Raw genomic sequence first — 24,571 nt, forward strand, 5'->3', positions numbered from 1 at the left:
TGATGGTAGGGATCATAAGTGACTGACTTCCAATAATCGCAGTACAAGACATTTCATTGTTTGACAAATTCTCGCAACCTTTTCCAACACTAACATAATATTGTATCTTCTTATTTCTGCTACTGTTAACGCTAATCTGCCTCGCTGTCTTTCTACACATTTTCTTAAGCCTCTCGGCTAATGACAGAGCTGTCAAATGTCATGTCAACAGCGTGAAAAGCAAAACTGCTACTGGAAGCGTACACATTCAAATATATTCTGTTGAATATACAGCCACATTCACACATCGAACATTATTATGTAGTATTAATACATTTGGCTCATCTTGACAATGAACTTCTTTGGAGCCGGTGGGTACTGCCAGTCAGTGTCAATGAACTTCAGTGCACATATTGACAGCTCTACAAAAAATTAAATAAAAGGCACATAACATTTTTTAAATACAAATAAAACCCGTAGAAGATACATAGTATATATATGCCCACACGGGAATCAATCAAACTGACTTTCCTTTTTAGCTCGCTGCACCCTTATCTGCTGTCATTTGCTCACATATGTGCGCTTCCTTTGCAGCGGGCGCTCGGTATATGGTGCATATAGGATCGTATGATATCGCAATTGTCAATCGCAAGCTGTCAAAATACCAAAGCAACAGCAACGTCTGGCAGACAAATGAAATGTCATATTGACATATATGAATGAATTTGTATATGGGTAGGTGTGTTTACAATATATATTTTCATTTATTTAATTTTTAATCCTTTTTAAATGAGCGGAGTGTGTGAAGTACGTAATAAAATTGTTTAAATGCAGACCAGCTGAAAAAATGCTGCGCAACCGTGTGTTGTTGTATACTATCAGCGTACAATAGCGCCGGTGTCAAAAACAGCTGCGCTCAAGTGTCAAAAGTCAATACTCACCTTTGCCTGCTGCCAGCCAAAATGTGTCGCAAGCGATATGTAAAACAGTGGGTTCATGAGTGGTGATTTAATTATGAGTTTATGGCTCATTAAATTGACTCGTTTAGGTAATAATTGGGTAGTTAGCTGTATACTATTTTAATTTGTAAATACCTTTTCAAGTGGCTGTGCGGCAATGATGTATTGTGAAGGCATAATAAAGAGGCACGAAGTGAGAAACAGCTGTTAATAAGTTGCATGACTTTGTAACAGGGTTTTCTGACAGAATACAGCTGTAAGATTTAGCTACGTTAATAAATAATTTTTGCTATAATTCTCTCATAACACGCTTGAAATTAAAGCAATTAAATATTAAATAAAACTCTAAATTATTTTTAATTCTCACAGTTATTTTCATTAGTACTCACAAATGACCGCAACCATTAGCTGATTTATATGTTATATTATAAATGACAGGTACTGTATTGTCAAGAAACACTTGTCAAAGTGTTGATAAATATCAAGTGGCATTCGCGTTTGTCGGTTTTATTATTGCAGTTGTGCTAGTTCTCACTTGCATCATTGTTTGGAATGCGCTATCAGATATGTACAAGTTCATATATGTACAAATATAGAAACGTATGCGCACGTAATGTGATAGCCACTAGTTGATACAAAAATCATCGCTGAATATCTTACATAGCATAATCATTATCAAATGCACTTCGTGCGCAATAGTTTGTTTTTTGTTGTAATTTTTATACTTTCGCAACATGTTGCCACAGAGAATAGTGCCGGGGATCGCTGTAAAAATTTTAAAAAGTGGACATATTCCTCTCCCTAGAAGGTTTAACATAGGTACATATATTCTGAACACTTGCTCACAAGGAGTCCACTTAACATTTCTTCATACACTGTGAAAATGAGCAAAATCTGACAATAACCACGTCCACTCCCCATATAACGGTTATATTGAAAACTGCAAAAAGTGCGATAACTCGCTGAAAATGCGCCACAAGCAGTAAATTTCACAACCTAGTTGGTAGGGAAGGACTCTGTAGGTTTGGGTGTAAAAATGTGGATACGAGGTGTGATACTGCCCACATTTATGTGAAATCTTATATCTCAGCAACTACTTAACCAATTTCCAAACTTCGTGTGTAAGATTATACTGTGTAAAAATGAGAAAAATCCGGTGACAAACACGCCTGGTTCTCATATGACAAACCTTTAAATTTTTCTGATTCTTTCACAATTGAAAAATCAATTAAGTTATCAAAATAAAACTTTGCACAAATAGTGCCCTCAAGGTATTTCATTTTACGGCCAAAAGTTGTCGAAATGGGGCTATAACGTTTCAAGAACCCATATACCAAATATTTGGTTTCCAGTGCATGTGGCTGGTTTTTTATTACCGCACATATCGATCAATCTGTGATCTGGTATTGAAATTCGAGGAGAATATTTTTGTGATGATAGCACTCCTTGTGCCAAAAATGGGAAAAGTAGGCTCAATACATCCCTTAACCCCTATATACCTAATATAAATATTTTCGAACTTTCGGTTAACTTTATACCATATATCATCGGTAAATATGTAAGAAATATTAATAAAATTCAGCAATAATACCTCTCTAATAACAGTGTTGTATCCTCGTGACTACAATACTACTACAGGGAAATACTTCCCCTAGACTAATATAAAGTATTGCCAACACCTGAACTTAACACTTCCTTATTTATTATTATCATTACTTTGATATAAAAGCTAGGTTCTGAATTAGTTTTTGGTTACACATATAACGTCCGACTGTACAGCAATGTTTTGATACCCAAATCTAAAGAATTACACTTCTCATAAATGGGAAGATTGGACTAGAAAAACTGTCAAATATTCAAAATAATTGCATCCGTTCGTCGCGTCGTCACCCTCATAGGGCACTTTAGACAATTTATACAAAAATTCAGCTTAGAATATTAAATAAGGACTAAAAGTATTTCGAAGTTTTTTTTTTTGAACGTTTTTGGGGTGATGTTCTCTTGTTTCTCTATCCATGTATGATATATTTGTAAGGTCTCTTAAAAACGCACTTGTTATGGTTCTGAAGTCTCGAAAAGTAGAAAGTAGTAGTAACTGAGTATAGAACATACTAAATCAATTTCAGAAATATTTTTTCGCAGTGTATGCTTAGCTAATGCCCGCATCTGTTGCAAAGTTTTCGCTTCCATAAACTAATATTATTGTTGTTCTACCGAAGTTTTGATTTACTGAATTTGTTTTTGTAGCAATCGAAGTTTTTTTTTTTGTTTTCATATGCTTTGTTTTTGTTATTTTTTTTTTTTTTTTTTTTTTGTTTTGCTATTCTAACAACATTTGCACGCTTGAGTGCGTTGCAGCGGAAATATGCGATAAGCATAAACTTGTTTTACGTTTCCAGATCGGCTGAAAGGCAAAAACAGATATACTACGAATAAAAGTTCAAAACAGATCAAACAAAAACAAATGTGCGCTATAATAAAACGTAAACTAATATATACTGTGGACTAAACGTACGTAAGCACGACAGCAACAGCAGCAATGCCAGTAGCACACTTGCCAGCTAATGACAGCTCTTCTCTACTTTGTGTATGTGCTTGTGTGTGTGTGGGCAGTAAATGAGCTTCACGCTTTATTGATATTATGGCAAGAGATGACACTGACTGTTGATGGTTTTTATTGTTGTTACTGACAGTATGCGAGGGCAGCACTAGCTCCAGGGAGTTGAGCAGTTGTTATGTATTTTTTTATTGCTGCACTTCATAATTTTAATGTGTCTGATGAGTGGTGGATGGATGAGTTCTTAATACAGCTGCTGCTGCTTTACAGACGCTAGAAAAAATATATTAAATTAAAAATAATTAATATGAATTAAATTTTTTTTTGTATCTTTAAAATTAGTCATAAAAGTTTTGAGAAAAAAACAAAGCTAATAATTATACATTGAGCCAAGCCTACAGTTAAATTTAAAGCAAATTATTTTCAACATTTAAAAATTAAAAGAATAAAATGAAGCCCATTATTTTTAACACTAAAAAAAATCATTTAAATAAAATTTAACTTGAATTAAACATAATATTTGACTTCAATAAAAAATTCTTCAAATAATTCCTTCTCCAACGAAAAATCGCAAAATTTTGTCACGCGCCTTTTATCTGAAATGCACACCGTTTGACAGCTGTCAAAGCAGCCAATCTTAGAGAATGCTTAAAATGCAAGGTAAAGAAGGAGACGCACACCAAAAATTATACTTCAAATATAAAGCAGTATTGGCACATTCGCTTCCTTATATTTTGATGCCTTTCAAGCCGGGAAAGCCATAAACTTTAAGAACCAACAATAGCGAAAGAAATTGCTAACGGCAACAGACGCAATGTCATGCGATTGTTTTATATGTCAAAGTTAATCGGTAATTTGTCAGTTGCTCCGTCTACCTAACAGTCCTCTTTTTGTTGGCTTTTCGGTTCACTCAGCAGTGACATTTAATGTCGCTAAAAAAAGGTACTAAAAATTACACCAGCCAACCAACGACGAACCGGCACAAGATAAATGTCACAGCAATGCTTCGCTCTGCCATTTGATGGGAAAAAATTTTGGTACAACAGCAAAATAAAAACAGTAACAAGTGACGTAAACGGTATTCTGTAGTGACACAGTTTAAGTTTGCGCTTTATCAAAATTGGAAATCAATCGTTTTGCGTTTCTCGGCTTCTTCGAATGGCAATTTAATGACGTAAAATGAAGAAGTGAAAAGAATTTAACACAGTTTTGCGGCGAATTCGAAAGAGTTAAAAAATTTAAAAGACAAGAAAAATCGTTAACTTCGGCACCGGAACTGTAATACCCTTCACAAATACATTTTTAATAGTATAAACGATGGTATAAAATGATTTTATCTTAATTTTGATTGGCCAATTTATATGACAGTGCTATAGTGGTCCATTCTTAGCCTATATATTCGGAAATTGTAGTGATGTTTTGGATAATAATCTATATCAAATTTCTTTTAGATATCTTGTCAAATAAAAAAGTTTTCCATGCAAGCACTTGTTTCCGATCGCTCAGTTTATATGACAGCTATATGCTATAGTTATCCGATGTCGTCGGTTCCGACAAATGAGTAGCTCCTTAACGAAAAAATGATGTATGCAACATTTCCGATATATACCTCAAAAACTGAGAGATTAGCTCGCGTATATACTGGTGGACAAACAGACGGATTGGCTAAATCGACGCAGCTCATCACGCTGTCATTTATATACATGTGTATATAGCTTTTAGGGTCGCCAACGTTTCCTTCTGGATGCTACAAATATTGTTATAAATTTCATATACCTTGTTCAATGTCTAATTAAAAGTTTAGCGAGTAATTTGAGTGGCCCGGTTATGCTTTTTAGTCTTGAACCAAATTCGCTTTGTCAAATATGTGTCAGTTTTTTGACAGAAACTTTTAGTCGAAATTGTGACATTTTTAATGTATTTATTTAATGATATATGTCTTCACGTTTCTCTAAGAGCAGTTCGAATTTTTAAGATAGATTTGCAATTTTAATATTTCTGACAAAATGAAATAAAATTTGCAAAAAAAAGCACCATATTTTAAACAAAGCAAATTAGTCGTTATCTTTTAAACAAAATTTGATAAATTTGATCAATTTTTATTCAAACGTATTCTTTGTAATTTTGAAAAACAACCAACGAATTTTAAACAATTTTCCGACATTTTTTCCCAATAATATAAATCGACCAAAGGTGTTCTAGGAACTCGTCAACTATTTATTATGGTCACGTCACTTAACTTTTCTCCAGCTAAATATGCGCTGAAGCCTAATTTGGTGATATAAAATATTTATTTATGTCCTCTGCTCTATTCGCTTCCCGTTTTGGGCACTTGCATTCCCGTTGAACTGTCAAAACACGTTCAAATGACACCAACAACGTTAATTGTTTCCTCTTTCCTTTCTGCAGACAATTTTAGTACGCTACAAAATAACCGTAAACAATATTTAAACACCAACAACAAAAACGACAACAATGAAAAATAGCTTTAAAATCGAAATGTAGGAAGACATTGACTAAAAAGGTCATACGCCAACTGCAAGCAGATTCGTAAAAATTTAAATGCACAACAACAACACACTGTCATATAATTATGCGTGAAAGATTTTTGGTAAAAGACGTCTGTGGACGCGTGCCTGCAATTTCCTGCCGTTAAACGGCTGCAGCGCCACTGCGGCTAGCCGACCAAAAAGCGTAGGGCACTAAACTGCATGCGCTTGCTTGGCTGACTTTTGGAAATTTATGTGTTTTCTGATACTTTGTTGGCCGCACGCGTCTTACTGCTGCGTTATTTTAATTCTTTTTGTTGTGCCACAAGCCGCAGAACCCTTTCACGATAAGCAACCACAAACAGGGTTCGTTGAACAATCAGTTGGTAAAAGCAGTAGCGTGCGAAAAGTGAGCGGGGTACAATGCAATGTCATATGTGTGTGAGTCCTGCATAAATTAAGCAATCATTGCCATCACCAGCAATTGCTGTGTTTGCCCGCTTATCGCCGACTGCCTTCCTTTGGCGAACGTCTTCACCGTTTTGGTCATAATACCTTATTCTAATTTACTCTACAGCACATTTCGCCCATTTTTGGTTTGAGTGTTTGTCCCTTTTTTTCACTCCACACTACTGAGATATGTATATCAGCTCAGTGTGGCAGCTCCATTTATTGCCAGCTTAAACCCTCTTTTGGTGTGCTGCCATTTGAATTTCTTTACTTTACTTCAGTTTTCACTTAAGTAACTTGCAGTTCGCTAAGCATGCGTACGTGACTAAATTTCAATTTTCCACCATATCGATCGCACAAATTTTGCGCATAACGCCTTTTTTGTGGGCAACGCAGTGGTTCTTCGAAAGACCCATTGACTCTTTGCCAACAGGGGGGCGGTAAAATGTGGCTTAATGTTGCACTAATCGTTGTGGTCTGCTTTTCATTTAAACTATTCCGGCAGCTGATAAAGGCGTCATGTTCTGCTACACTGAGAAAAATGTATGGTTTGAAGTAGACATGCGGATCATGACTTCACAAAAAAGTAAAACTTATAATTTTTTACTATTTCAATTGCATATGAGTATTTTGATTTCACAATATGGTCTGATTTATAATTTCCTTGAATTAAATGTTTTATCTAGCAAAAGAAGTATCATTATAAATATGAAATTTCCAAATTTTCCAAAAGGTTTTTATAATGCAAAATAATTTTTTTTTTTATAAAATTCATATCCAAATCTCAATGTCACGTTAGCAAACTAGCTGATAACTGCTGAATCCTTTCAGTGATGCCTTAACTTTTAATGGGTAATCCACTTGGGAGTTTCAAAAATCGCTTTTTTATTTGACAATATTCTCTGAAAAAAAAGTTAATTCGGCAAATAGTTTCGGAGATATACACTAATATTTGTTAGAACTTTTGACTTAGTGTAATCGATTCTCAAACCTTTAAACGCGTTTTTCTCCTTGAAGAGGATTTCTCCGAAACAGCTGGTCCGATTGACTTGAAACACATGACCTTCTTGGATATATTTTTCAGAAAATGATCGAAAGAATAAGTATTTTGATAATAGTTTCGATTTTTTAAGTCACTTAGAAGTGTGAATTTTTTAACAAAAAACACTTTTTTTTGCGAAGCCTCTATTTTGTCAAAAATCAAAATTTGGTTTTATGATTTGAGAAAATTTTAAGCAAAAAATCTTCCTCACTACCAGTCACGTTTTTTCGGAGGTCCTCCTAGAGATCTCCTAGGGAATCTAAGAAATTCACAAAAAATACGTTTTTTCTAACTTGCAAGTGTATATAATTGTCAAACACGTAGACAAGCATTGTTATACTTTCACGTTTTCAATCTAATATTTCACATATCACCACTTGGTATAATTTTAAATCCAACAAATTGTCTAACTGCATCTTGTTCACCTTTTCGTATAAAATATGGAAACAATTTCTCACCGTGTAGCTGAAGCACTCACATTAAGTTCCAATAAAGGGCAAATGCAACCATGATATGCTTCTCATGCCATGCTTTCTGAAATTCATTTATAGATATCTACGATAAATACATCTGTGTGTTTGTATGTATGCACATATATAAAGTCTTGTATGTGCTTGCTTGCATTCTAATGTATTTGAAACGTGATTTTTCACAACTTTTGCGATTAGCAGGATTTTCGCAGCGCTTAGGTATGAGTAAAATACTTAATGCGTCGCACAGTCTGGTTGATGATGTTCGCCGGTGGTGGTGCTGATGTGGTTTTGGTTAGTGCTACCAACAAACAGCTGTTCTGTAAGTTTAGCCGTTGAGTATAAAAGTAATAAAATTGTGATAAAACGCATTTAAAATAGATCGTATAAATTAGTGATATGTGATTGTATGTGTGCAACATTGACAGTCTTCGTTATTGACGTGGGGACAATGTTGTGGGCGTTGAGTGGAATTTAAAAGTTTGCGGGTGCAACTAGAAGGCTTAAGGGCTAAGTAAAAAAAAACTTATTCCAAGTAGATTGAGAATAAATGAGCTGGATACGTTTGGATCTGAAAGCAATAAATCTATAAAAAACATGTAAAATATTTTATGTATAATTTTATTTGATTTTATTTAAAGTTTATTTAGTTTTATTTATTTTTTTATTTTCTTTTCAGTCAAACTTTTTTATGATTTTAAAAAAATATCATAATATAAATCTCAAAAAAAAATTTAAAATTTTTTATGTATAATTTTATTTGATTTAATTTAAATTTTATTTAGTTTTACATATTTTTTTAGTTTTCATTTCAGTCAAACTTTTGTATGATTTAAAAAAAAAATTATTGATTTTATTTTTTTTACAAATTAAAATATTTAATTTTATTTTCTATTTATAACTTAAATAGTAAATTTATACCATGAAGTTTGGGTGTTACAAATGCTGGAAGCCCTACAAGGTATAAACATATATATAAACAAATGATTAGCGTGGCGAACTGATTCGACTTATTCATATTCGTCTGTCTCTTCGTCTGTATTTACGCGAACTAGTTCCTCAGCTTTTAAGATGTTGTTCTGAAATTTTGCACATGTTTTTTTTCTCTCCTAGAACTTACTAATTTTCCAGATCCACCGATATCGGATAACTATAGCATATAGCTGCTATACAAACTCACCCAATTCGGATTGGTCCTTATAATGAAAACTTTTTTATTTAACGAGATGTCTTCCGGAAACTTGGCATGTATTATTATCTAAGGCAACGATACAATCTCCGAACAAAGTGTTCAAATTAGACCTCTATAGCATATAGCTGCTATACAAATATACCCATAATAATAATCAAGTTCTTGTATGGAAAATACTTTTATCTCATAAGATATCTTCACGAAATTTGGCACTGATTATTTTACAAGGCAATGCTGTGCCATCATATAAATATAGCATATAGCTGCCATATAAACTGATGATCAAAATAAAGAAAAAATATCTTTCACCTGTCAAGGATATTATTGATATCGTTTTTCTTAATTTTTTCTAACCTTTTCGATTTGCACTTTCACTTGCATTCACACTTGCTCTTATGTATAAATGCACATAAACCCTTTTCAATTAATTTTTGAATTTTCAAATCGAAAATCTTCAACTTTTTAGATTTAACCGTGGCATGAGCAGCAATTTTCCACGACTCCATAAGCAATTAACCTTTGTTTTGCCAAATAATTGCGTGTTTACAATTTTTGTTTAACCAAATTCGTTACACATACCGCATTTTGCATGCAACTTGCATATGCCACATGCCTGCAATACTCATAATTATTGTTGTTGCACAACAATATTTTGCATGTTCAACAAAATTATTTGAATTTTTTTAGTTTCATGTAAATAAATTGCGATGAAAGGATGCCGAAGTGTGCACATGCAAACACATGCGCCACTACATGCTGCAACATAGTGTTCAACATGCTTTTCTTCAATGTATGTGCATGCAACATTGTCGCCACGGCCAGCAAGATGATGCATGCGACATGCAAACGTGTGTCGCTACAATTAAATAGTACAAAATAAATTAAATAAAATCACAGCGATTTATCTAGCTACTTTGCCCGCAGCCAGAGCACTTTACAGCGCTTACACATGTATGTATGTATGTGTGTGTTTGCATGAATATGCACTTTATTAATTTACATCTTTTACCTACATATATAATTCTGCTTGTTGTTGCGCGTCAGCTTGACGCCTGTAATTGCCGCAATCACTTGCTTGCTTTGCGCTGCTGCTTTTGGTTGCATATTGTTTTTGTTGTTGCTGCTGCTGCTGCTTGGCCATTGCATTGCTCGCAACGTGTACCTTCTTTTCGCATATTACCTATTCATTATTATGCAGTTGTGGTTAAGAGGCATATAAATTTCTTGCAACTCATGTTTTGCTGACAATCACTTATTTCTCCTTGTTATTCCCCCACTTTGTATTTGTTTTGCTCACTGTGACAGTCTGCTGTGGTTGCCTGCACAAATTTGCCACAATTTATTTGATTGCCATCGAAGCGCAGCTGACTTTTGTGTGCGTGTGTGGAATATGCAAGAAACGTCCAAAATCACTGCAGCTGTGCATGGCGCACGAAGTTGCTTAGTTCGACGTTTGAGCTTGTTCCTAGCATTGCCGCTGCAAAATGACATTTCGTATGTCAGCTGTCAGAAATGACAAGAAATTAAGAAATCAATACATGCGTCAAAAACGATTTTTGTGTAAATTTTTTTTGTTGGTTTGTGTGTTTTAAAACATACTTCAAAGCAAAAGTCTTAATCAAAATTACTGACAATCAATTTGTCTATACGGATTTCGGCTGGTGAGACAGTAAACAAAATATGGTGATTATTTGTATTATAATATGCACTAAATTTAATTCGAAATAATCACCTTTTGCTTTCATAGAAGCCCTCTAAGATTCGACCACTGATAATTAATCGTATGTTAGCAGAAGGCACCGTTTCTATTGGCTTTGACGACGTTGCTCGAACTAAAGATTTTTTGACACTCTCCAAATTTCTATGGTATATTCGACCATGCCATGTTCACCAACTCTGACAGCAAATCGTAATCCAATGGATTCTTATTTGAACTGACAGATGGCCAATTATCTGCAGCTGCTAATAAACCAGACCAAAATTGGTTTTAAACCACTGCTGGGAGATATGTGCCTTGTGTGCTGGAGCAGAATCTTGCTGAAATTTCAATGCTCTCCAACGAAGAGATTATTGCTTAACTGCTTTAACACGCCTTCTAAAACAGCTTGATGGCACACTTTTGCCCAGTTTTAATCCTTCTTTAATAGAAGTAAAGTGGTGAAACGCTTTTGCAGGAGACTACCCATCAAACCATTTCAGTACTCTGATGGTGACCAACATGAACCATTGTAATGAAATTTTTTTCGACTTTGAAAGTGTTTGCCTAGATTTTGTCGCCTTACCTTATAAACTTCTTCAACAGTGGAAGTTTTTTTATCTGTAATAAGAATTCTTACATGGCCGCTCACACAATAGTATTTTAGAAAAAAATTTTCTCCTGAAAACTTTATTTAAACGCTTAATAACTCAATTAAGTATTTAAGAGATCGACTTATTCATTAAAGTGTGTCATTTTTGGCAAAATGTTTTTCATGGAAATTATTTTTCATATTTTTATGAAAAAATTTATTAGAGCATTCAAAAATTAAAGTTACTGTTTGTAGCTCAGCAACAAAAAACGTTGCCTAAGATTGACACACCCTTTTATTCACATGTCGAAATTTTAATATTATATTGACCTTTTGGAAATACCGTTTTAATAAAATTCTAAAGGCATTAATATTTGATTTATTTATGACTTTTTTTTTTTTGATTTCGAACAATTATTTCTTTTTTTTATTTCTCCCAGTGGTGTGGTTGAGTTCTGCTATACTTCTACAGACACAAATTATCTTTTATAACATTTCTTTAACTAAAAACTTAACCTCCAAATAACAGCAATTACTCACGGCTTCCTACCCCCAACCCAAGCCGTTATTATTTACAGCACACTAGAGGGCTTGTAAATCATTGAAATTAGCCCATAATTCAAAACAAATTTTACGTAATTTTCGCAAAAGCTCTCCAAACATTTTCTCAAAAAAAAAAAAAAAAAATATGTTCACATTTTTTCTGCATCCGTCTACCTTTTGCTTTCAACCACTGACTTACTTACAGACACACTTACCACATATCAGTTATTGATGTACTAGACAATTTCTGGGCATTCGTTAAAGTGGTTTGTCCCAGCAGTAACATTCATATTATTATATTCAAATACATTTACTTGCGATTTCCGGCCCATAAATAATGTTATACATACTTAGGCACATAATCATTTATAAATAACTGGCAACTCCTCACAGCATCTTTCGTACCAACTTAAGTTATCCACTTCTTCATAGAAAAAGCGCCGAATCCACTCTCATTAATTTTTACGACAAATTGATTAACCCAATAAATTCGCACCCTCTTCACCTGCCAATAAAGGCGAAAAATAAATAAGTGCAACAACAACTACCATGCGTAATACCGATTGCTTTGACATTTAGCAGCCACTCGAAGTGAAATTGATGTTTCCGAAATCACGCATGAAACTCCCGAAAACACTGCGCCGCCGTTAATTCACAGCTCGTAATGTGTGTGGGTGTGCGTGTGGCAGTGACTGCAGTCAGGCGCATGCAACTGCAAATCCAAAATGGCTGTTGCATCACGTGTCAGACACGCGCGTAAATTATTTACACGCAATTTCAAGCCACCCTCCGACACCAACACGCATACACCCGCACAAATAAGCGACTGTTCGATTGCAAGAAGTCTTGCGGAAGCTGTGTATTTTGCGCTGTATCAATTTACAGCATGAAACATAAGCCTATAAATATATATGTAAGAAGTGCTGTGAGTTATTGATTTCTTCTTTTCCTTTTTCTACTGTATTCCATTCTGCAGCAAGCAAATTTGTTTACTGACACTTGTCACTTGTCAAAAGCATGCTGTGTATGTTGCTGCTGCTCAGGCCTTACAATTATTCTTACAACTTTCTCAGTGCTTGATGGTTGGTAGTATTGACATTTTTGAAAATCTTGATTTTAATTTTTATTGGACGAAATTTAATTAAAATTCTCATATATATTGTTGGTAGTGCGACATGAAAAATGCCAATCCTTCTTGAAACTCCTGTGACCTTCGCACTTTGACATTCCAGTTTTACCTCAAAAAGTGCTTGAATTCAAGTTGCAACATTAAATTAATTATCAACTCAATTCTGACCCCACTTCACATAAACAAATTTTACCCCATTTGTATTACATTCCCACTTAGATTACTCCCCTTCATTACATAACCTCACTTCAGCACACACATATTTACTAAATTCCCCCATTTGCTTCATGACATTTTTGTTTATTAGCCAACTTCAGTGTAATAGTACACATCATTCGATCATTCTCATATTTCAAGCGCCATCATATATCCTCCAGCATTTTTAATCGCCCTCTCTCCTGCTTGTTACGAGTACTACTCCCTTCGCCTGATTCTCTTTTGATTATTTTGCTTATTTACGCACAGTCTGCTTTTTATTTACCCTACTCATGACGGAAGTTGGAAATCTGTTAGCTTAATTGCATTATGAGCTAATAAAGGCCAAAAGCACACAAATGTGTGGCAGGCTTTTGAGCTTAGACATTTGGTCATTTCGTTGAAGTTTTGTGGCTTAACTGTAGAGGACTATTGTCTATTCGAATGTTGTGTGCATTGTTTGTAGGATTTTTCTGTGCCTGCATGCTTTTTACCTTTTGTTTGGTTATGACCGAAGGCAACCTATTGTGTTCGGCAACTACTTTCAAAGGCATACTGGTATATACCTATGTACTTGTATCTAAGCACGTGGTTTCGTTTGTGGCTCAGTTTCGCTTGTATGATCCAGACAGTTGACATTTTTTGTTTGATTAGGTTTTGTTGATTGTTTGCCTTAAGGTTGGCAACCATATTCAGTGAAAGCTATGTTGCCACAAATAAACCTGTGAAGTGCTTGACAAATATTATATGATATGCATGAAATTTCGGAGATTAAAGCAATAATAAAGTGATTTATATTCAATTGCTATAAATTTCTTTGCTTATTTTTATTACTATGAGTTGTTATATCTCGAAAAAAAGTATTATCGAGGCTAATTAAAGTGTTTTAATTTTTTTTTTGGGTTTTTTTTCTTTGTATTCATAACCTTTCTGGCTACAGGGCGTCAGTTGTTGAAGCAGTCAACTTTCAACCTCGTTCGTTTGACACTGTCGGGAGCTCAGTTATGTGATTTTTCTAAATAAAACTCGGTGGTCCTTTCCAAAATTATATATAATATAAATATTGAATTTTTTCACATACATTTATTAAAAGTTACAAGAATAAGAGTGGAGGTTTAGGGATACAATACTCGTTTTTAACACCAAAACGTAATCTAACCTGACTTTTTTTTTCAAAATATGATTATAAGCTCAAATTTCCATTGCAATTTTTGTTTATTTGGCAATAAACAGTTATATATACTTTTTTTTCTTAATGAAGTCGTAAAAAAAATAATTTAATTAAAAAAAAATATTTAAAAAAAAATAATTTAAATTAAAAAAAATGTTTTTTTTAACTTTTAATTTAAAAAAATACTTCTTTCAATTCTTAATTTAAAAAAAAAAAAAATTTTTTTGGTTTCACATTTAATTTTGTATTTAAAATTACAGTTTTTAACTTAAAAATATTCAAATTATGCAGCTGTTATATACCTTGTCTCAAAATATCAGGCATACCAAGTTGAAAACATTACATAACAGCACAGGAAGTGATATAAAATTTGTGATTTCAAACTAAACTCAACGGTTTCAAGCAAAAATGTATAAAGTAATAAATCAAATAACTTACACATATGCAAAGAAAATGTAAGTGTGTTCCAAAAGTGCCAAAATTATTTTTCGACAATCAAGAAGATATAAACCACAGCAACCAAAAATATGCCAAATAATTCTTTACACATCGTTTGATATAAAAAAAAACAACTAAAAATATAGTTTTGTGTTCTGAAAACCAAAAAAAAAAAACCCAAAAAAAGAGGAAAGAAAATGTAAATTCTAATCAAAAAAAAGGAGAACAACTAAATACCGCACAAAAAACACGTGCTCTCTCAGCAACACCAAAATAAAAATAAAACGTAAATGTTTTTGTTGCCACCGACAACAACATGGGCAACTCATCGTCATCGCATGGCCATGGCAGCAGCAGCAAGAGTAGTCGCAAGTGTCGCAGTCTGCCCAACTCGCCGGATGTCAGAAGGTAGGTACTCGGTGCTCGCGCAAGCAACGAAAACAACAACACATAAAGCATAGATAAAATTATGCCGCGAAAACTGCTGAATATTCATAATGTGACTAAATATTTTGTTAGATGTTATGCCAAAGTAATATCAATGAAAATCGGTGGGGGAGACGCACGACACAAAAACATATTATTATACATATATATTGCCAGATATACGTATATATAATATGTACAAGTATGTGTGTGCATGCACCTAGAACTATATCATTTGCCATTAACACATCAAAAGAATGCTATAAACTTCCGGGTTAACGAATCATTATAACTAAATATTCATGCCGTGCACTGCGGTTGGCTCTTACATAGCGCCAAAGTTGCTTTGTGGCCACCACCCACAGCTGCCGCTCAAAATTTGTGCTGCATAAGTTCATCTGTTCCTCCCGAACGCCGTTAATGAGCGCACATTACAGCATATAATCATTTGAGGCATTTTTTCTACAAAAAGGGAAGACATTTATTTTTATGTAGTACATGTATATGTTTACACAGATTTGTAGTAAATATGTAACAGCACGCATAACATATGTATATATATGCGCCTATTATTTGAGTGCTGTGCGATAGCGAATAACGAAAATAATTCACTTCTAACTCCAGCACACTCGCTTCTAATGCTGCCATTCGAGGGCGTTGAAGATTTGCTCGTTCTGCTGTGGCTATAAATCTTCAACGCTGCCTAGTCGGGCGCATGTCGGCGGTCGCAGCAACGAATGTCAATGTGGTTGCAAGTTCTGTGGCTAATTTTAGACGCACTTAAATCTTTTCTCTTCACATTTTGTTGTAAACTCTTAGTTGTTGTTATTATCTTTTTGTCTTTTTAGTACTATTTTGTGGTATGACAGTATTTTTAATAGATTTTCGAGAAAATATTGTACTAAAATGGTTTTTGGAAGTAAAAAGTGCGATCGAAAAAAAAAATGTGTGTGATATTTTATTGAATTCTAACTAAAGTTAACGCTTTAAGTTCAAAAATATCTGAAAATGTAGCTTTGAGGAGATTTGATTTTTTTTCTGCTATAGGTATACCCATCGACATTTGCTGATAGTTTCAGCATTTTCGTGGCATATTCTGCATCGTACGTATGTATCATTTATTCATTAAAATTAGATGATATGGTGATAGCGTAGAGTCGGCAATATAGGGATATACAAGTATAGATAAAAAGCAAGAAAACACGTTAACTTCGGCTGCACCGAAGCTTTTATCATCATATCCTTCACAGATAAATTTTATATAGCATAAAAGGGTATAAAATGATCTTTATCTTGATTTTGATCGGTCAATTTGTATGACAGCTATGTATATGCTATAGTTGTCAGATCTGAATAATTGCTTTAGAGATAATACCGTTGCCTTAGAGAAGATTCCCCACCAAATTTTAAGAAGTTAGCTTGTCAAATAAACAAGTTTTTCATATAGAACTGGATTTTGATCGATCATTTTGTATGGTAGCAATTTGCTATAGTGGTCCGAACTGAACAATTTATTTGTAAATTATACCGTAGCATTTTATAATAATTCATGCTAAATTACGTTAAGCCACCTCCTCAAATATAAAAGTTTTCCATACAAGCACATGTTTGTATGGCAGCTATATACTATAGTAACCCTTTGTCGCTGGTCCCGACAAATGACCACTTTCTTTGGAAGAAAAAGGCGTGTGCAAAATTTCACACCCATATCTCAAAAACTGAGAGACTAGTTCGCGTATATGCGACAGACGAACATGGCTAAATCGACTCAGCTCATCTTGTTCATAATTTATATATACTTACATGCATATGTATATATTATAGGGTCTCCGAAGTTTCCTTCTGGGTATTATAAGATTCGTTTCAAACTTAATATACCCTTTCGAGCGTGTCTAGAGTCCATAGTTTGATACTTATTAAATGTTATGTTACATATTAGCCCTCTTAATGTCACACGGAAAAATATTAATTTAATCTTCGGGCGCTTTCCTAAAATATACTTGTACTAAATAATAAAATCAATAGAAATTTAGAATATAGCTCAACCAAAATAGGATTGCCAGCATATTTAAAACTTTTGATAGTGATGTGGATTTTTAAACCATCGTTATTTAATATAATAATTTATTTGCCAAATATTTGTACTTAAAAATCCATAGAAAATAAGTTTAATCTTGGTACTGCAGCAAATCTGCAGTGTTGCATGAAAAACTCGGTGGGAAAAAAACATAAAAAATATGCCGATTTCTTTAACACTGTATACATATGGTAAATATACTATGTAATTGTCTGTTTCTCTTTAGAAAATACACTCAAATCACTACAAAAACTTTGCTTATCGCAATAATTGCTTTGTTGCACGTACTGCAGCATATGGTGAATGTTACTTATATGCAATTTTTGTACACATTTTTTGTGCTCCAGAAAGCTTTCTTATGCTGTACTGCTTTGTACTCCTTTGCATTTTTATTTATTTATTGCAGCCGTATGCAATTCTTGGTTTTTCACCCTTCCTTAGTATCCACGCCACTTTGGCCACTTTGGCCACAGCCCAAATATTTATAAATTTTTTTAGAATAAAATAAATAACAAAATACTGCTGTGTTTGCAATTTTTTTACTCTGCCAGTTAGCATGTAAAACGCTTACGGCTAGTTTTGAATTTTTATGGCATATTAGCAATCGAACCGATTTTACTTATTCGAAACCTATGTTTAATATGTGCATAGACTTATTTTTCAATTTGCTCGTTGCAAGCATCCAATTCATACATTATTTATATTCATAATAGAAACTCATATTTCGCTTCGGTTTGGTTTTGATTTCGAAATTTTCACATATGTTAAGCAACCCTTAAATTTTGTTTTCCACCACCGCTCGGACTTTAGACTTAAAAAAGTCAGAAAAACAGCATCCCTTATAAGCATTTGATTCAATTATAAACATCAAAGTGCAAATAAAAACTTGGCATTTCCATTAGCAAACAAATATGGAAATAATAAGCAGGACGAAAATGTCATATTTACTATATGTATGTACGTATATAGATACATAAAAAAAATTACAAAACCAGGAAAATGCATAAATGAAAAGTGTAGCAAATAGATAGTCGCCCGAAAAGACACAAAGTAGTCTAAACTGCCTTTGTTTTGAAAGCATATTTGTTTAACCATACTCTTTATAATATCTTGTATGCAGCTAATGTCTCCACATATGAAGATTAGTACATGAAAGTATCATTACACCCTTCTAGTAAATATTTTACAGTAAAGTAAGTCTACTTGTTCATTCAATATTTATTTCTCCTCAGTATGGTATTTTGTAGCTATCCATCCACAGCTCTTGATTCCCTTGATATCTACATAAGTCAGACTATCGCACCACCGAATTCAATTGAAGACCATTCATTACACCAAAATCTGGCTGCATTTTATTTGTTTGCTTCCGATTTTCCCACCACCAATTTTCATGCTCATCATATAATAATATCTTTCAACCGCACATTAGTTACGCCGTCACTGCTCATTCTTACCAACCTTTATTGCGCACTTATAATAGATTATAAATACCGTTTCTGAACATTAAACATACCATATATGTTATAGGCAGAAGTAGGCGAGACTGCGTGCACAAAGCTGCTGCGCATGTGTAACTTACCCCATAAAACTAGAATTATTTGCTGAGTAAAGATTGATGCACCCTATTCTGATCGTATCGATGGGGATGTCAAATATGCAGTTAAGTGCGATCAAAATTAAAATTGAATATTTACTTAAGTTAGCTAAGTTCCCACGAGTTCAAGGTGTGGAAATCTCGATCGGTGTGAAAATCGATTATTACGAGCATTAGAAGGGATCAATGCGCCACTAATCCTCATCTTTTCATGTTTTTACTTATATAAACAAAATTTAATGATTCTTCTTCTCATAATAGTAAGAACTGTTATTTTAAGTGGATGAAAGTTGACGGTCAGTCACCATACATAATATTTCTGAAATATGTTCGCAATAAAAATATTTAAAGCTTCTCAATTTTCTATACTTTGATATTTTCTATTAGTATTAAGATTTTGGTTTCTAAAATAGAGCATAATTAAAATCTATCATTAATTTTCTTACCAGACATTAATTTTATTAAACTTCCATTAGATAATTTTTATCGAAATTTTTATATTTTAATCGATCGTAATAATGATTGGTTAATAATTATCTTATGCCACAATAATTTTATAAAATTTTATTTTAGTAATTTGTATTTTTGTCGATAGTTTTATTTTTATCGATATATTTATTTTGTTATCGATATTTCTTTCGATTAATTGTAGCAATTTAATTTAAGTTTAAATATGTATATATAAAATATATGATCTAAAATCGATCATATAAGATATCGATTTTGAGCCAAAATTGTAAACATGAGAAAGAAAACTCAAACTATGTTAGAAGCGCAAAAAATTATTGTATCAATAAAATTCAAATAATTTATTGAAGATAATATGCATGATTTCGAAATGTACTATCATGCCCTAACATTCGCTTCAAAAACACTAATCTAAACAGCATAGGAGAAATACAACAAAAATCTCACTGCATCATATGGGTTCACGGGATCAGCTAACATCTGTTTGAGTGCTAAAGTATGGTCTAGTTTATCGAATGAGTGTATTTCTATTTTTTGTGATTGTTTCTGAATATTCCGTTTACGTACAATGCTCTTGAACTATTTACGCTAGATAGATACACTCACTTAGATATTTTGATTATTTTCCCATCTCTTCACTGCTCAACCAAAAGCAGCTTCACCCAGCACACACTATAAATATAAATTTATCAGTACCACAAATCTCTGCATAGTAAACTTTTAATAGAATAAAACCACCACTAACTGGCGCATAAAAGCGAATTTTAGGATAGAATTGATAGGCACCGCATGACAATAGGGACAAAAGTTGTTATGCCAAGTACCTAACGGCCGTTAGTGTTGCCAGACAAGCAGCGAGCAAGCAACGAACCAGCACACACGGCGGTGAAAGCCGCTGCACAACTTTCATTGTTCAATGAATGGAGGTTTTGTGGCATGCAACGAGCATTCAACAACGGTTGACATCAGGAGACCGTAACGACGCACCGCCATCATCTCGTATGCATATAAATATGAATTATAAATCGTAATGCGACACGTTGCGAACGTGTGCAAAGTGTAAAATTCTCAGTGTTGTGGCGTTATTAAAAGACACATACCATACGTACACGTACTGATATGTGCCACATACACGGCTGCACAGGAAGGTGCATGTAACTGATGCGTTGGGTACCTAAGCAGCCATGTACATATGTGTGTGCATTGTTGTAGTGCGCTATAGGCAACGCGCTCGTCGGTGCAACAAACCTTTTTATGAATATTTAACCAACAATACCAGCACGTGCAATGTGTGGCAAACCTTTTTTTTGGCTTTTACACCAGTGTTATGACAGTTTTTATTAAATTTGCTTTCGGTGCGCTTGCAGACAGACATTTTTTTGTTACTTTCTGTGGTGGCGTAGGTTTTTAAGCAACGTTTTTTACGCGCAGCTTTAAAGCTATTGCTGTTTCTTTGTTGCAACTTTATGCGGCAGTAAGGCGCAAATGTCAGACCTTGCTTACAAGGAAGTAGAAAAAAGTTAAAGCTCATATTGTTTGACTTGCATATTTTTTTTTTGTATGTATGTATGTGTATGCAATGCAGTAACTATACATATTAGGTCGCAAGGAAATTGTGTTTGATTTAGTCTATAGAATATATGAAAAAGTAATGCAAAAATTGTGTAAATATAGAGTTAATATAAAATTAAAGCTTAAGATCTTTAACACTACTTTAGTAGGCACAAAAAACCAGCGGAGAAGATTTAAATTCAGGCTGTTAACACTTAGGTGACCATATTGATATAAAATAACGAGGCAAATGTCTTAAATTATATCAAGTTCGCATTTGCCGATTAAAATTTAGATTTCCTCAAGTAACAGACTTTCTGTGTTAAATATATTATAACATAAACTCGCAATTCATTTAGATATGGAAATTTTTATATCTGATTTAGAACACAAAAAGTCGCTGGAGACATTTTAGAGTCATTTTGAAAAAATGTGTGTCACCAAAAGGGTTCATTATTTACATATTTGAAAACGTTGACATAACTAAAATAAAGCGCTGATGAATTTCATTTAGCGTTTTTTTTAAACAAAATTGGTTAAAATGCCTCCAGCCTTGTGAGAGGCAATAAATGCCGTTGTAAAGATGGCAATAGCTCAGAAATATACTGTCTGTGTATATGAACTACTACGTCAGAGATCAAGCTGAGCTTATTGCACATACTCAGATTCTCCGCAAATAAATTTTCTAGCAGTGTTTCGATAGCTTTGATCTTGGCTGAGTACCATATTACACCCATTATTAATGCTAACCAACAGTGGAACTACTTTAACTGGTTCTAAGCGGTACTGATAAGTATGCCTCGAAAAAACATTATTGCTAATATTTTACTTAGCTATAAAAATTTATATTCATCGAAGTATGAATTTGAGCACAGAAGGGGTAAACTTATATACTCAGCAAATATTTTAAGGTCCAAGTAGCATATAGGTAGGTAGGTAGTTAAGGTGGAGTTCTGTAAAACAGTCGGCACTAAAACCCCTCACTCAATTGTGCCCTCTCTTAACCACCATGTGCTCCTGATATAGTTCGTCAATACAAAAAGTTGTATCTGTGCAACCACCAAAACCGTCATCAAGACCAATAGCTGCGTTTATTTTCCTATACAAAGCTTTGCATTCGCATAGAAAGGGTTCTATAGTATCTTCTTCTGCTACATCTTGGCAGCTTTACAATAGTCATTGTATGTTATTCCCAGTCTTCTGGCATGTCTGTCAAAAAGGCAGTAGAAGTATTAGAATTCTCTTGTCATTCCTTTTGAATTTTAATAAACGGCATGTGTGGCCCATATAAATATATTCATGCCACGTTTGTCTGCTTGTTGAGGAAGTTAGCGAGTATCTCCACCGAGACTCAGCTATGTATATCTATAACATATTTGTCGATTACATATCTACAAGTAACCAGAGTTATATATATTTAATTGCTATGATCTCCGCTTGGAAGACACAGCAGTATTTTTATAGTCAGAATGCGATTTTTTTAATGTAATTTTGCCGAAAAGACACCACCTCCTACTCGCTTCTTCTCGAACTAGTTTGCACACATCCATATAGATACTCCTCTCTGAAAGGGAAGCTAATACTGGGTATAGAATTTAAGTTTCATTCTAAAGAATTTGCTAAATCCGTTGTATTCGGAAGAAGCAGTTACTTGCGAAGTAACTTAGAATGCCCCTTGTTACAGATGAGTATCGGTAACAATTAAAAATCCCAGCATAACTTACTATGATCCCGAACGCAATTGTGCACCATTCACAATAGTGAACCAGCACAACAAAGTATTCTAACTCTCAGAAACAGCTTACTTTCTTAATTTGTGCTAAAAAATTATTTTACTGGCATTAAGCGTTTAAGCTTCGAAATTTAATATGCGTCCATAAAAATTGCAAAAAGTAAAATGTGAAAGGTAACAAATGAAAGCACAGCTACACTTCCTCTGAACTCAGTATAAAACGCTGGTCAAACAACACAAAACTTTTTTCTTTTCTACTTACAACACTTTTTTATATACTTATATAGGTATATACATATGTATGTTGTACATATATGAAGGTACTCATCACGCTTGTCGAGCGACAACTTCCTCTTCTCTATTACCAAGTTGACATTTTTTATCTTTCATTTATGAGCGTATAAAACCGGCATTAGCATGATACAATTGTAGCAAATACAAACGCATATAAATATTTTATATATATGCATAGCTGAATATATATCTTCGTTGAGCCACAGACAATTGTTTGCTCGCTGGTGTGGCGCGTGTTTGGTCACAAAGTTGAAAACGAAGTTGGAGACAGTCAGTCAGCCAGCTAGTCAAAGTGTCGCACATATCTAAACAACAACAAATGCCACTTCCATGTCTACTTCCCATTTCCTGCACCTGCGCGCCGCTGTCACAGCACTCCACTTACATTTATGATACCTTCCTTTCATTTCGCATAAACACGAGTTCCTTTTAGTCGCGCCAACTGTTGTTTGCTTTGCCAACAAACACACATTTATAGCCGACGTTGTTGCCCACATTGTAGTGTAGTGTGTCTTTCAGTGCCTTTCACACATGCACATACAAACATACATGTGTACCAACCAAGAACATATGTATCACTTTAGGGACAGACGGCATGTTGGCATCTCATCAGCTGAAAAAGCTGAGTGTAGTAGATGAAGTGGCTGTGTCGCCTCAACGCGCTTACTTTTATACAGTTTATATTTGTTTGCAGCACCAAGGATATGCTGGTGTGCCGGTTGCTTGTTTAAGGTGCTGCGTGTCGTGCGACTGTAGTCGCTTTTAGTAGCACCTATACACAAGTAGCTGAGTAGATACTCGAGTGTGCATAGTGGTGGCGGCAAGTAGGACGTGTTGTGTGCGAATCTGGAGTAGACCGCGGTACTTGTGGCGCTGATGCGACTCTGTGCTGAGTGCTCGAGTGAAAGGAGTGTTGTTTGTTTTGAAGAATGTCACAAAGTGCTTAAGTGTGAATTGTAGTTGAGAATGCATTTTTAGTTCACATAGTCGATTGTAAATGGTTTAAGAAATCATAGAGCACAATAAATACATTTTTTGCGATTTTTATTTTGCAAAGTTCAATGTATGCAATTCAATGCAAATTCTTAGTTCTGAGGTACCGAAACTATCTTTTTTCTACGATTTTCCTTTACCACTCTGTGGGACCATCACTTAAAACCAGATATCATGACTTCGTCGGAAAATAGAGTGCAGCACTCGTGAAAGCTAACTGTAATTCTAAATTTTTGGAAAAATATTCGACACTCACTTCGGCTTTACTTTAGTTTACTTCGGTTTTATGCAGTATTTCCGAAAGTCACCTTATGATATCTACTATTGGCTTTCTGCTTTTACCGCGTTAATGGTTTTCTGGAAGACCTCGAGTATCTCTCAATATCCATTAAACTAAGCTGTAACTCTACTCAAATCAATGTCATGTTATCGATATTTAGATCCTCACTAATATTGAGTTTATGAGATATTGTTTTGAAAGGTCATCCAATAAAAACTTGTCAAAAAAAGTCATTTCGCTCTGGTTGTACTAGA

The 24,571-nt window shown here is 34.1% G+C and overlaps 1 protein-coding gene across 7 annotated transcripts in view; it reads left to right on the plus strand.

Annotated features, from left to right (window-relative positions):
• Positions 1–24,571, plus strand: part of sick (sickie) — a 417,791-nt gene that overhangs the window by 241,028 nt on the left and 152,192 nt on the right. For 2 of the 7 annotated variants that reach the window (XM_070107206.1, XM_070107212.1), the window contains exon 2: positions 14,785–15,310. The exons of 4 other annotated variants lie outside the window; for them this stretch is intronic. In XM_070107206.1, the coding sequence (XP_069963307.1) occupies positions 15,219–15,310 (92 nt within the window). In that variant the 5' untranslated portion in view covers positions 14,785–15,218. Of the gene's footprint in view, positions 1–14,738; positions 15,311–24,571 lie in introns of those variants that run through there. One more of the 7 variants, XM_070107207.1, reaches the window with a different exon arrangement.

This window comes from Bactrocera oleae, chromosome 3 (genome assembly GCF_042242935.1).
Source record: "Bactrocera oleae isolate idBacOlea1 chromosome 3, idBacOlea1, whole genome shotgun sequence".
NCBI lineage: Eukaryota > Metazoa > Arthropoda > Insecta > Diptera > Tephritidae > Bactrocera > Bactrocera oleae.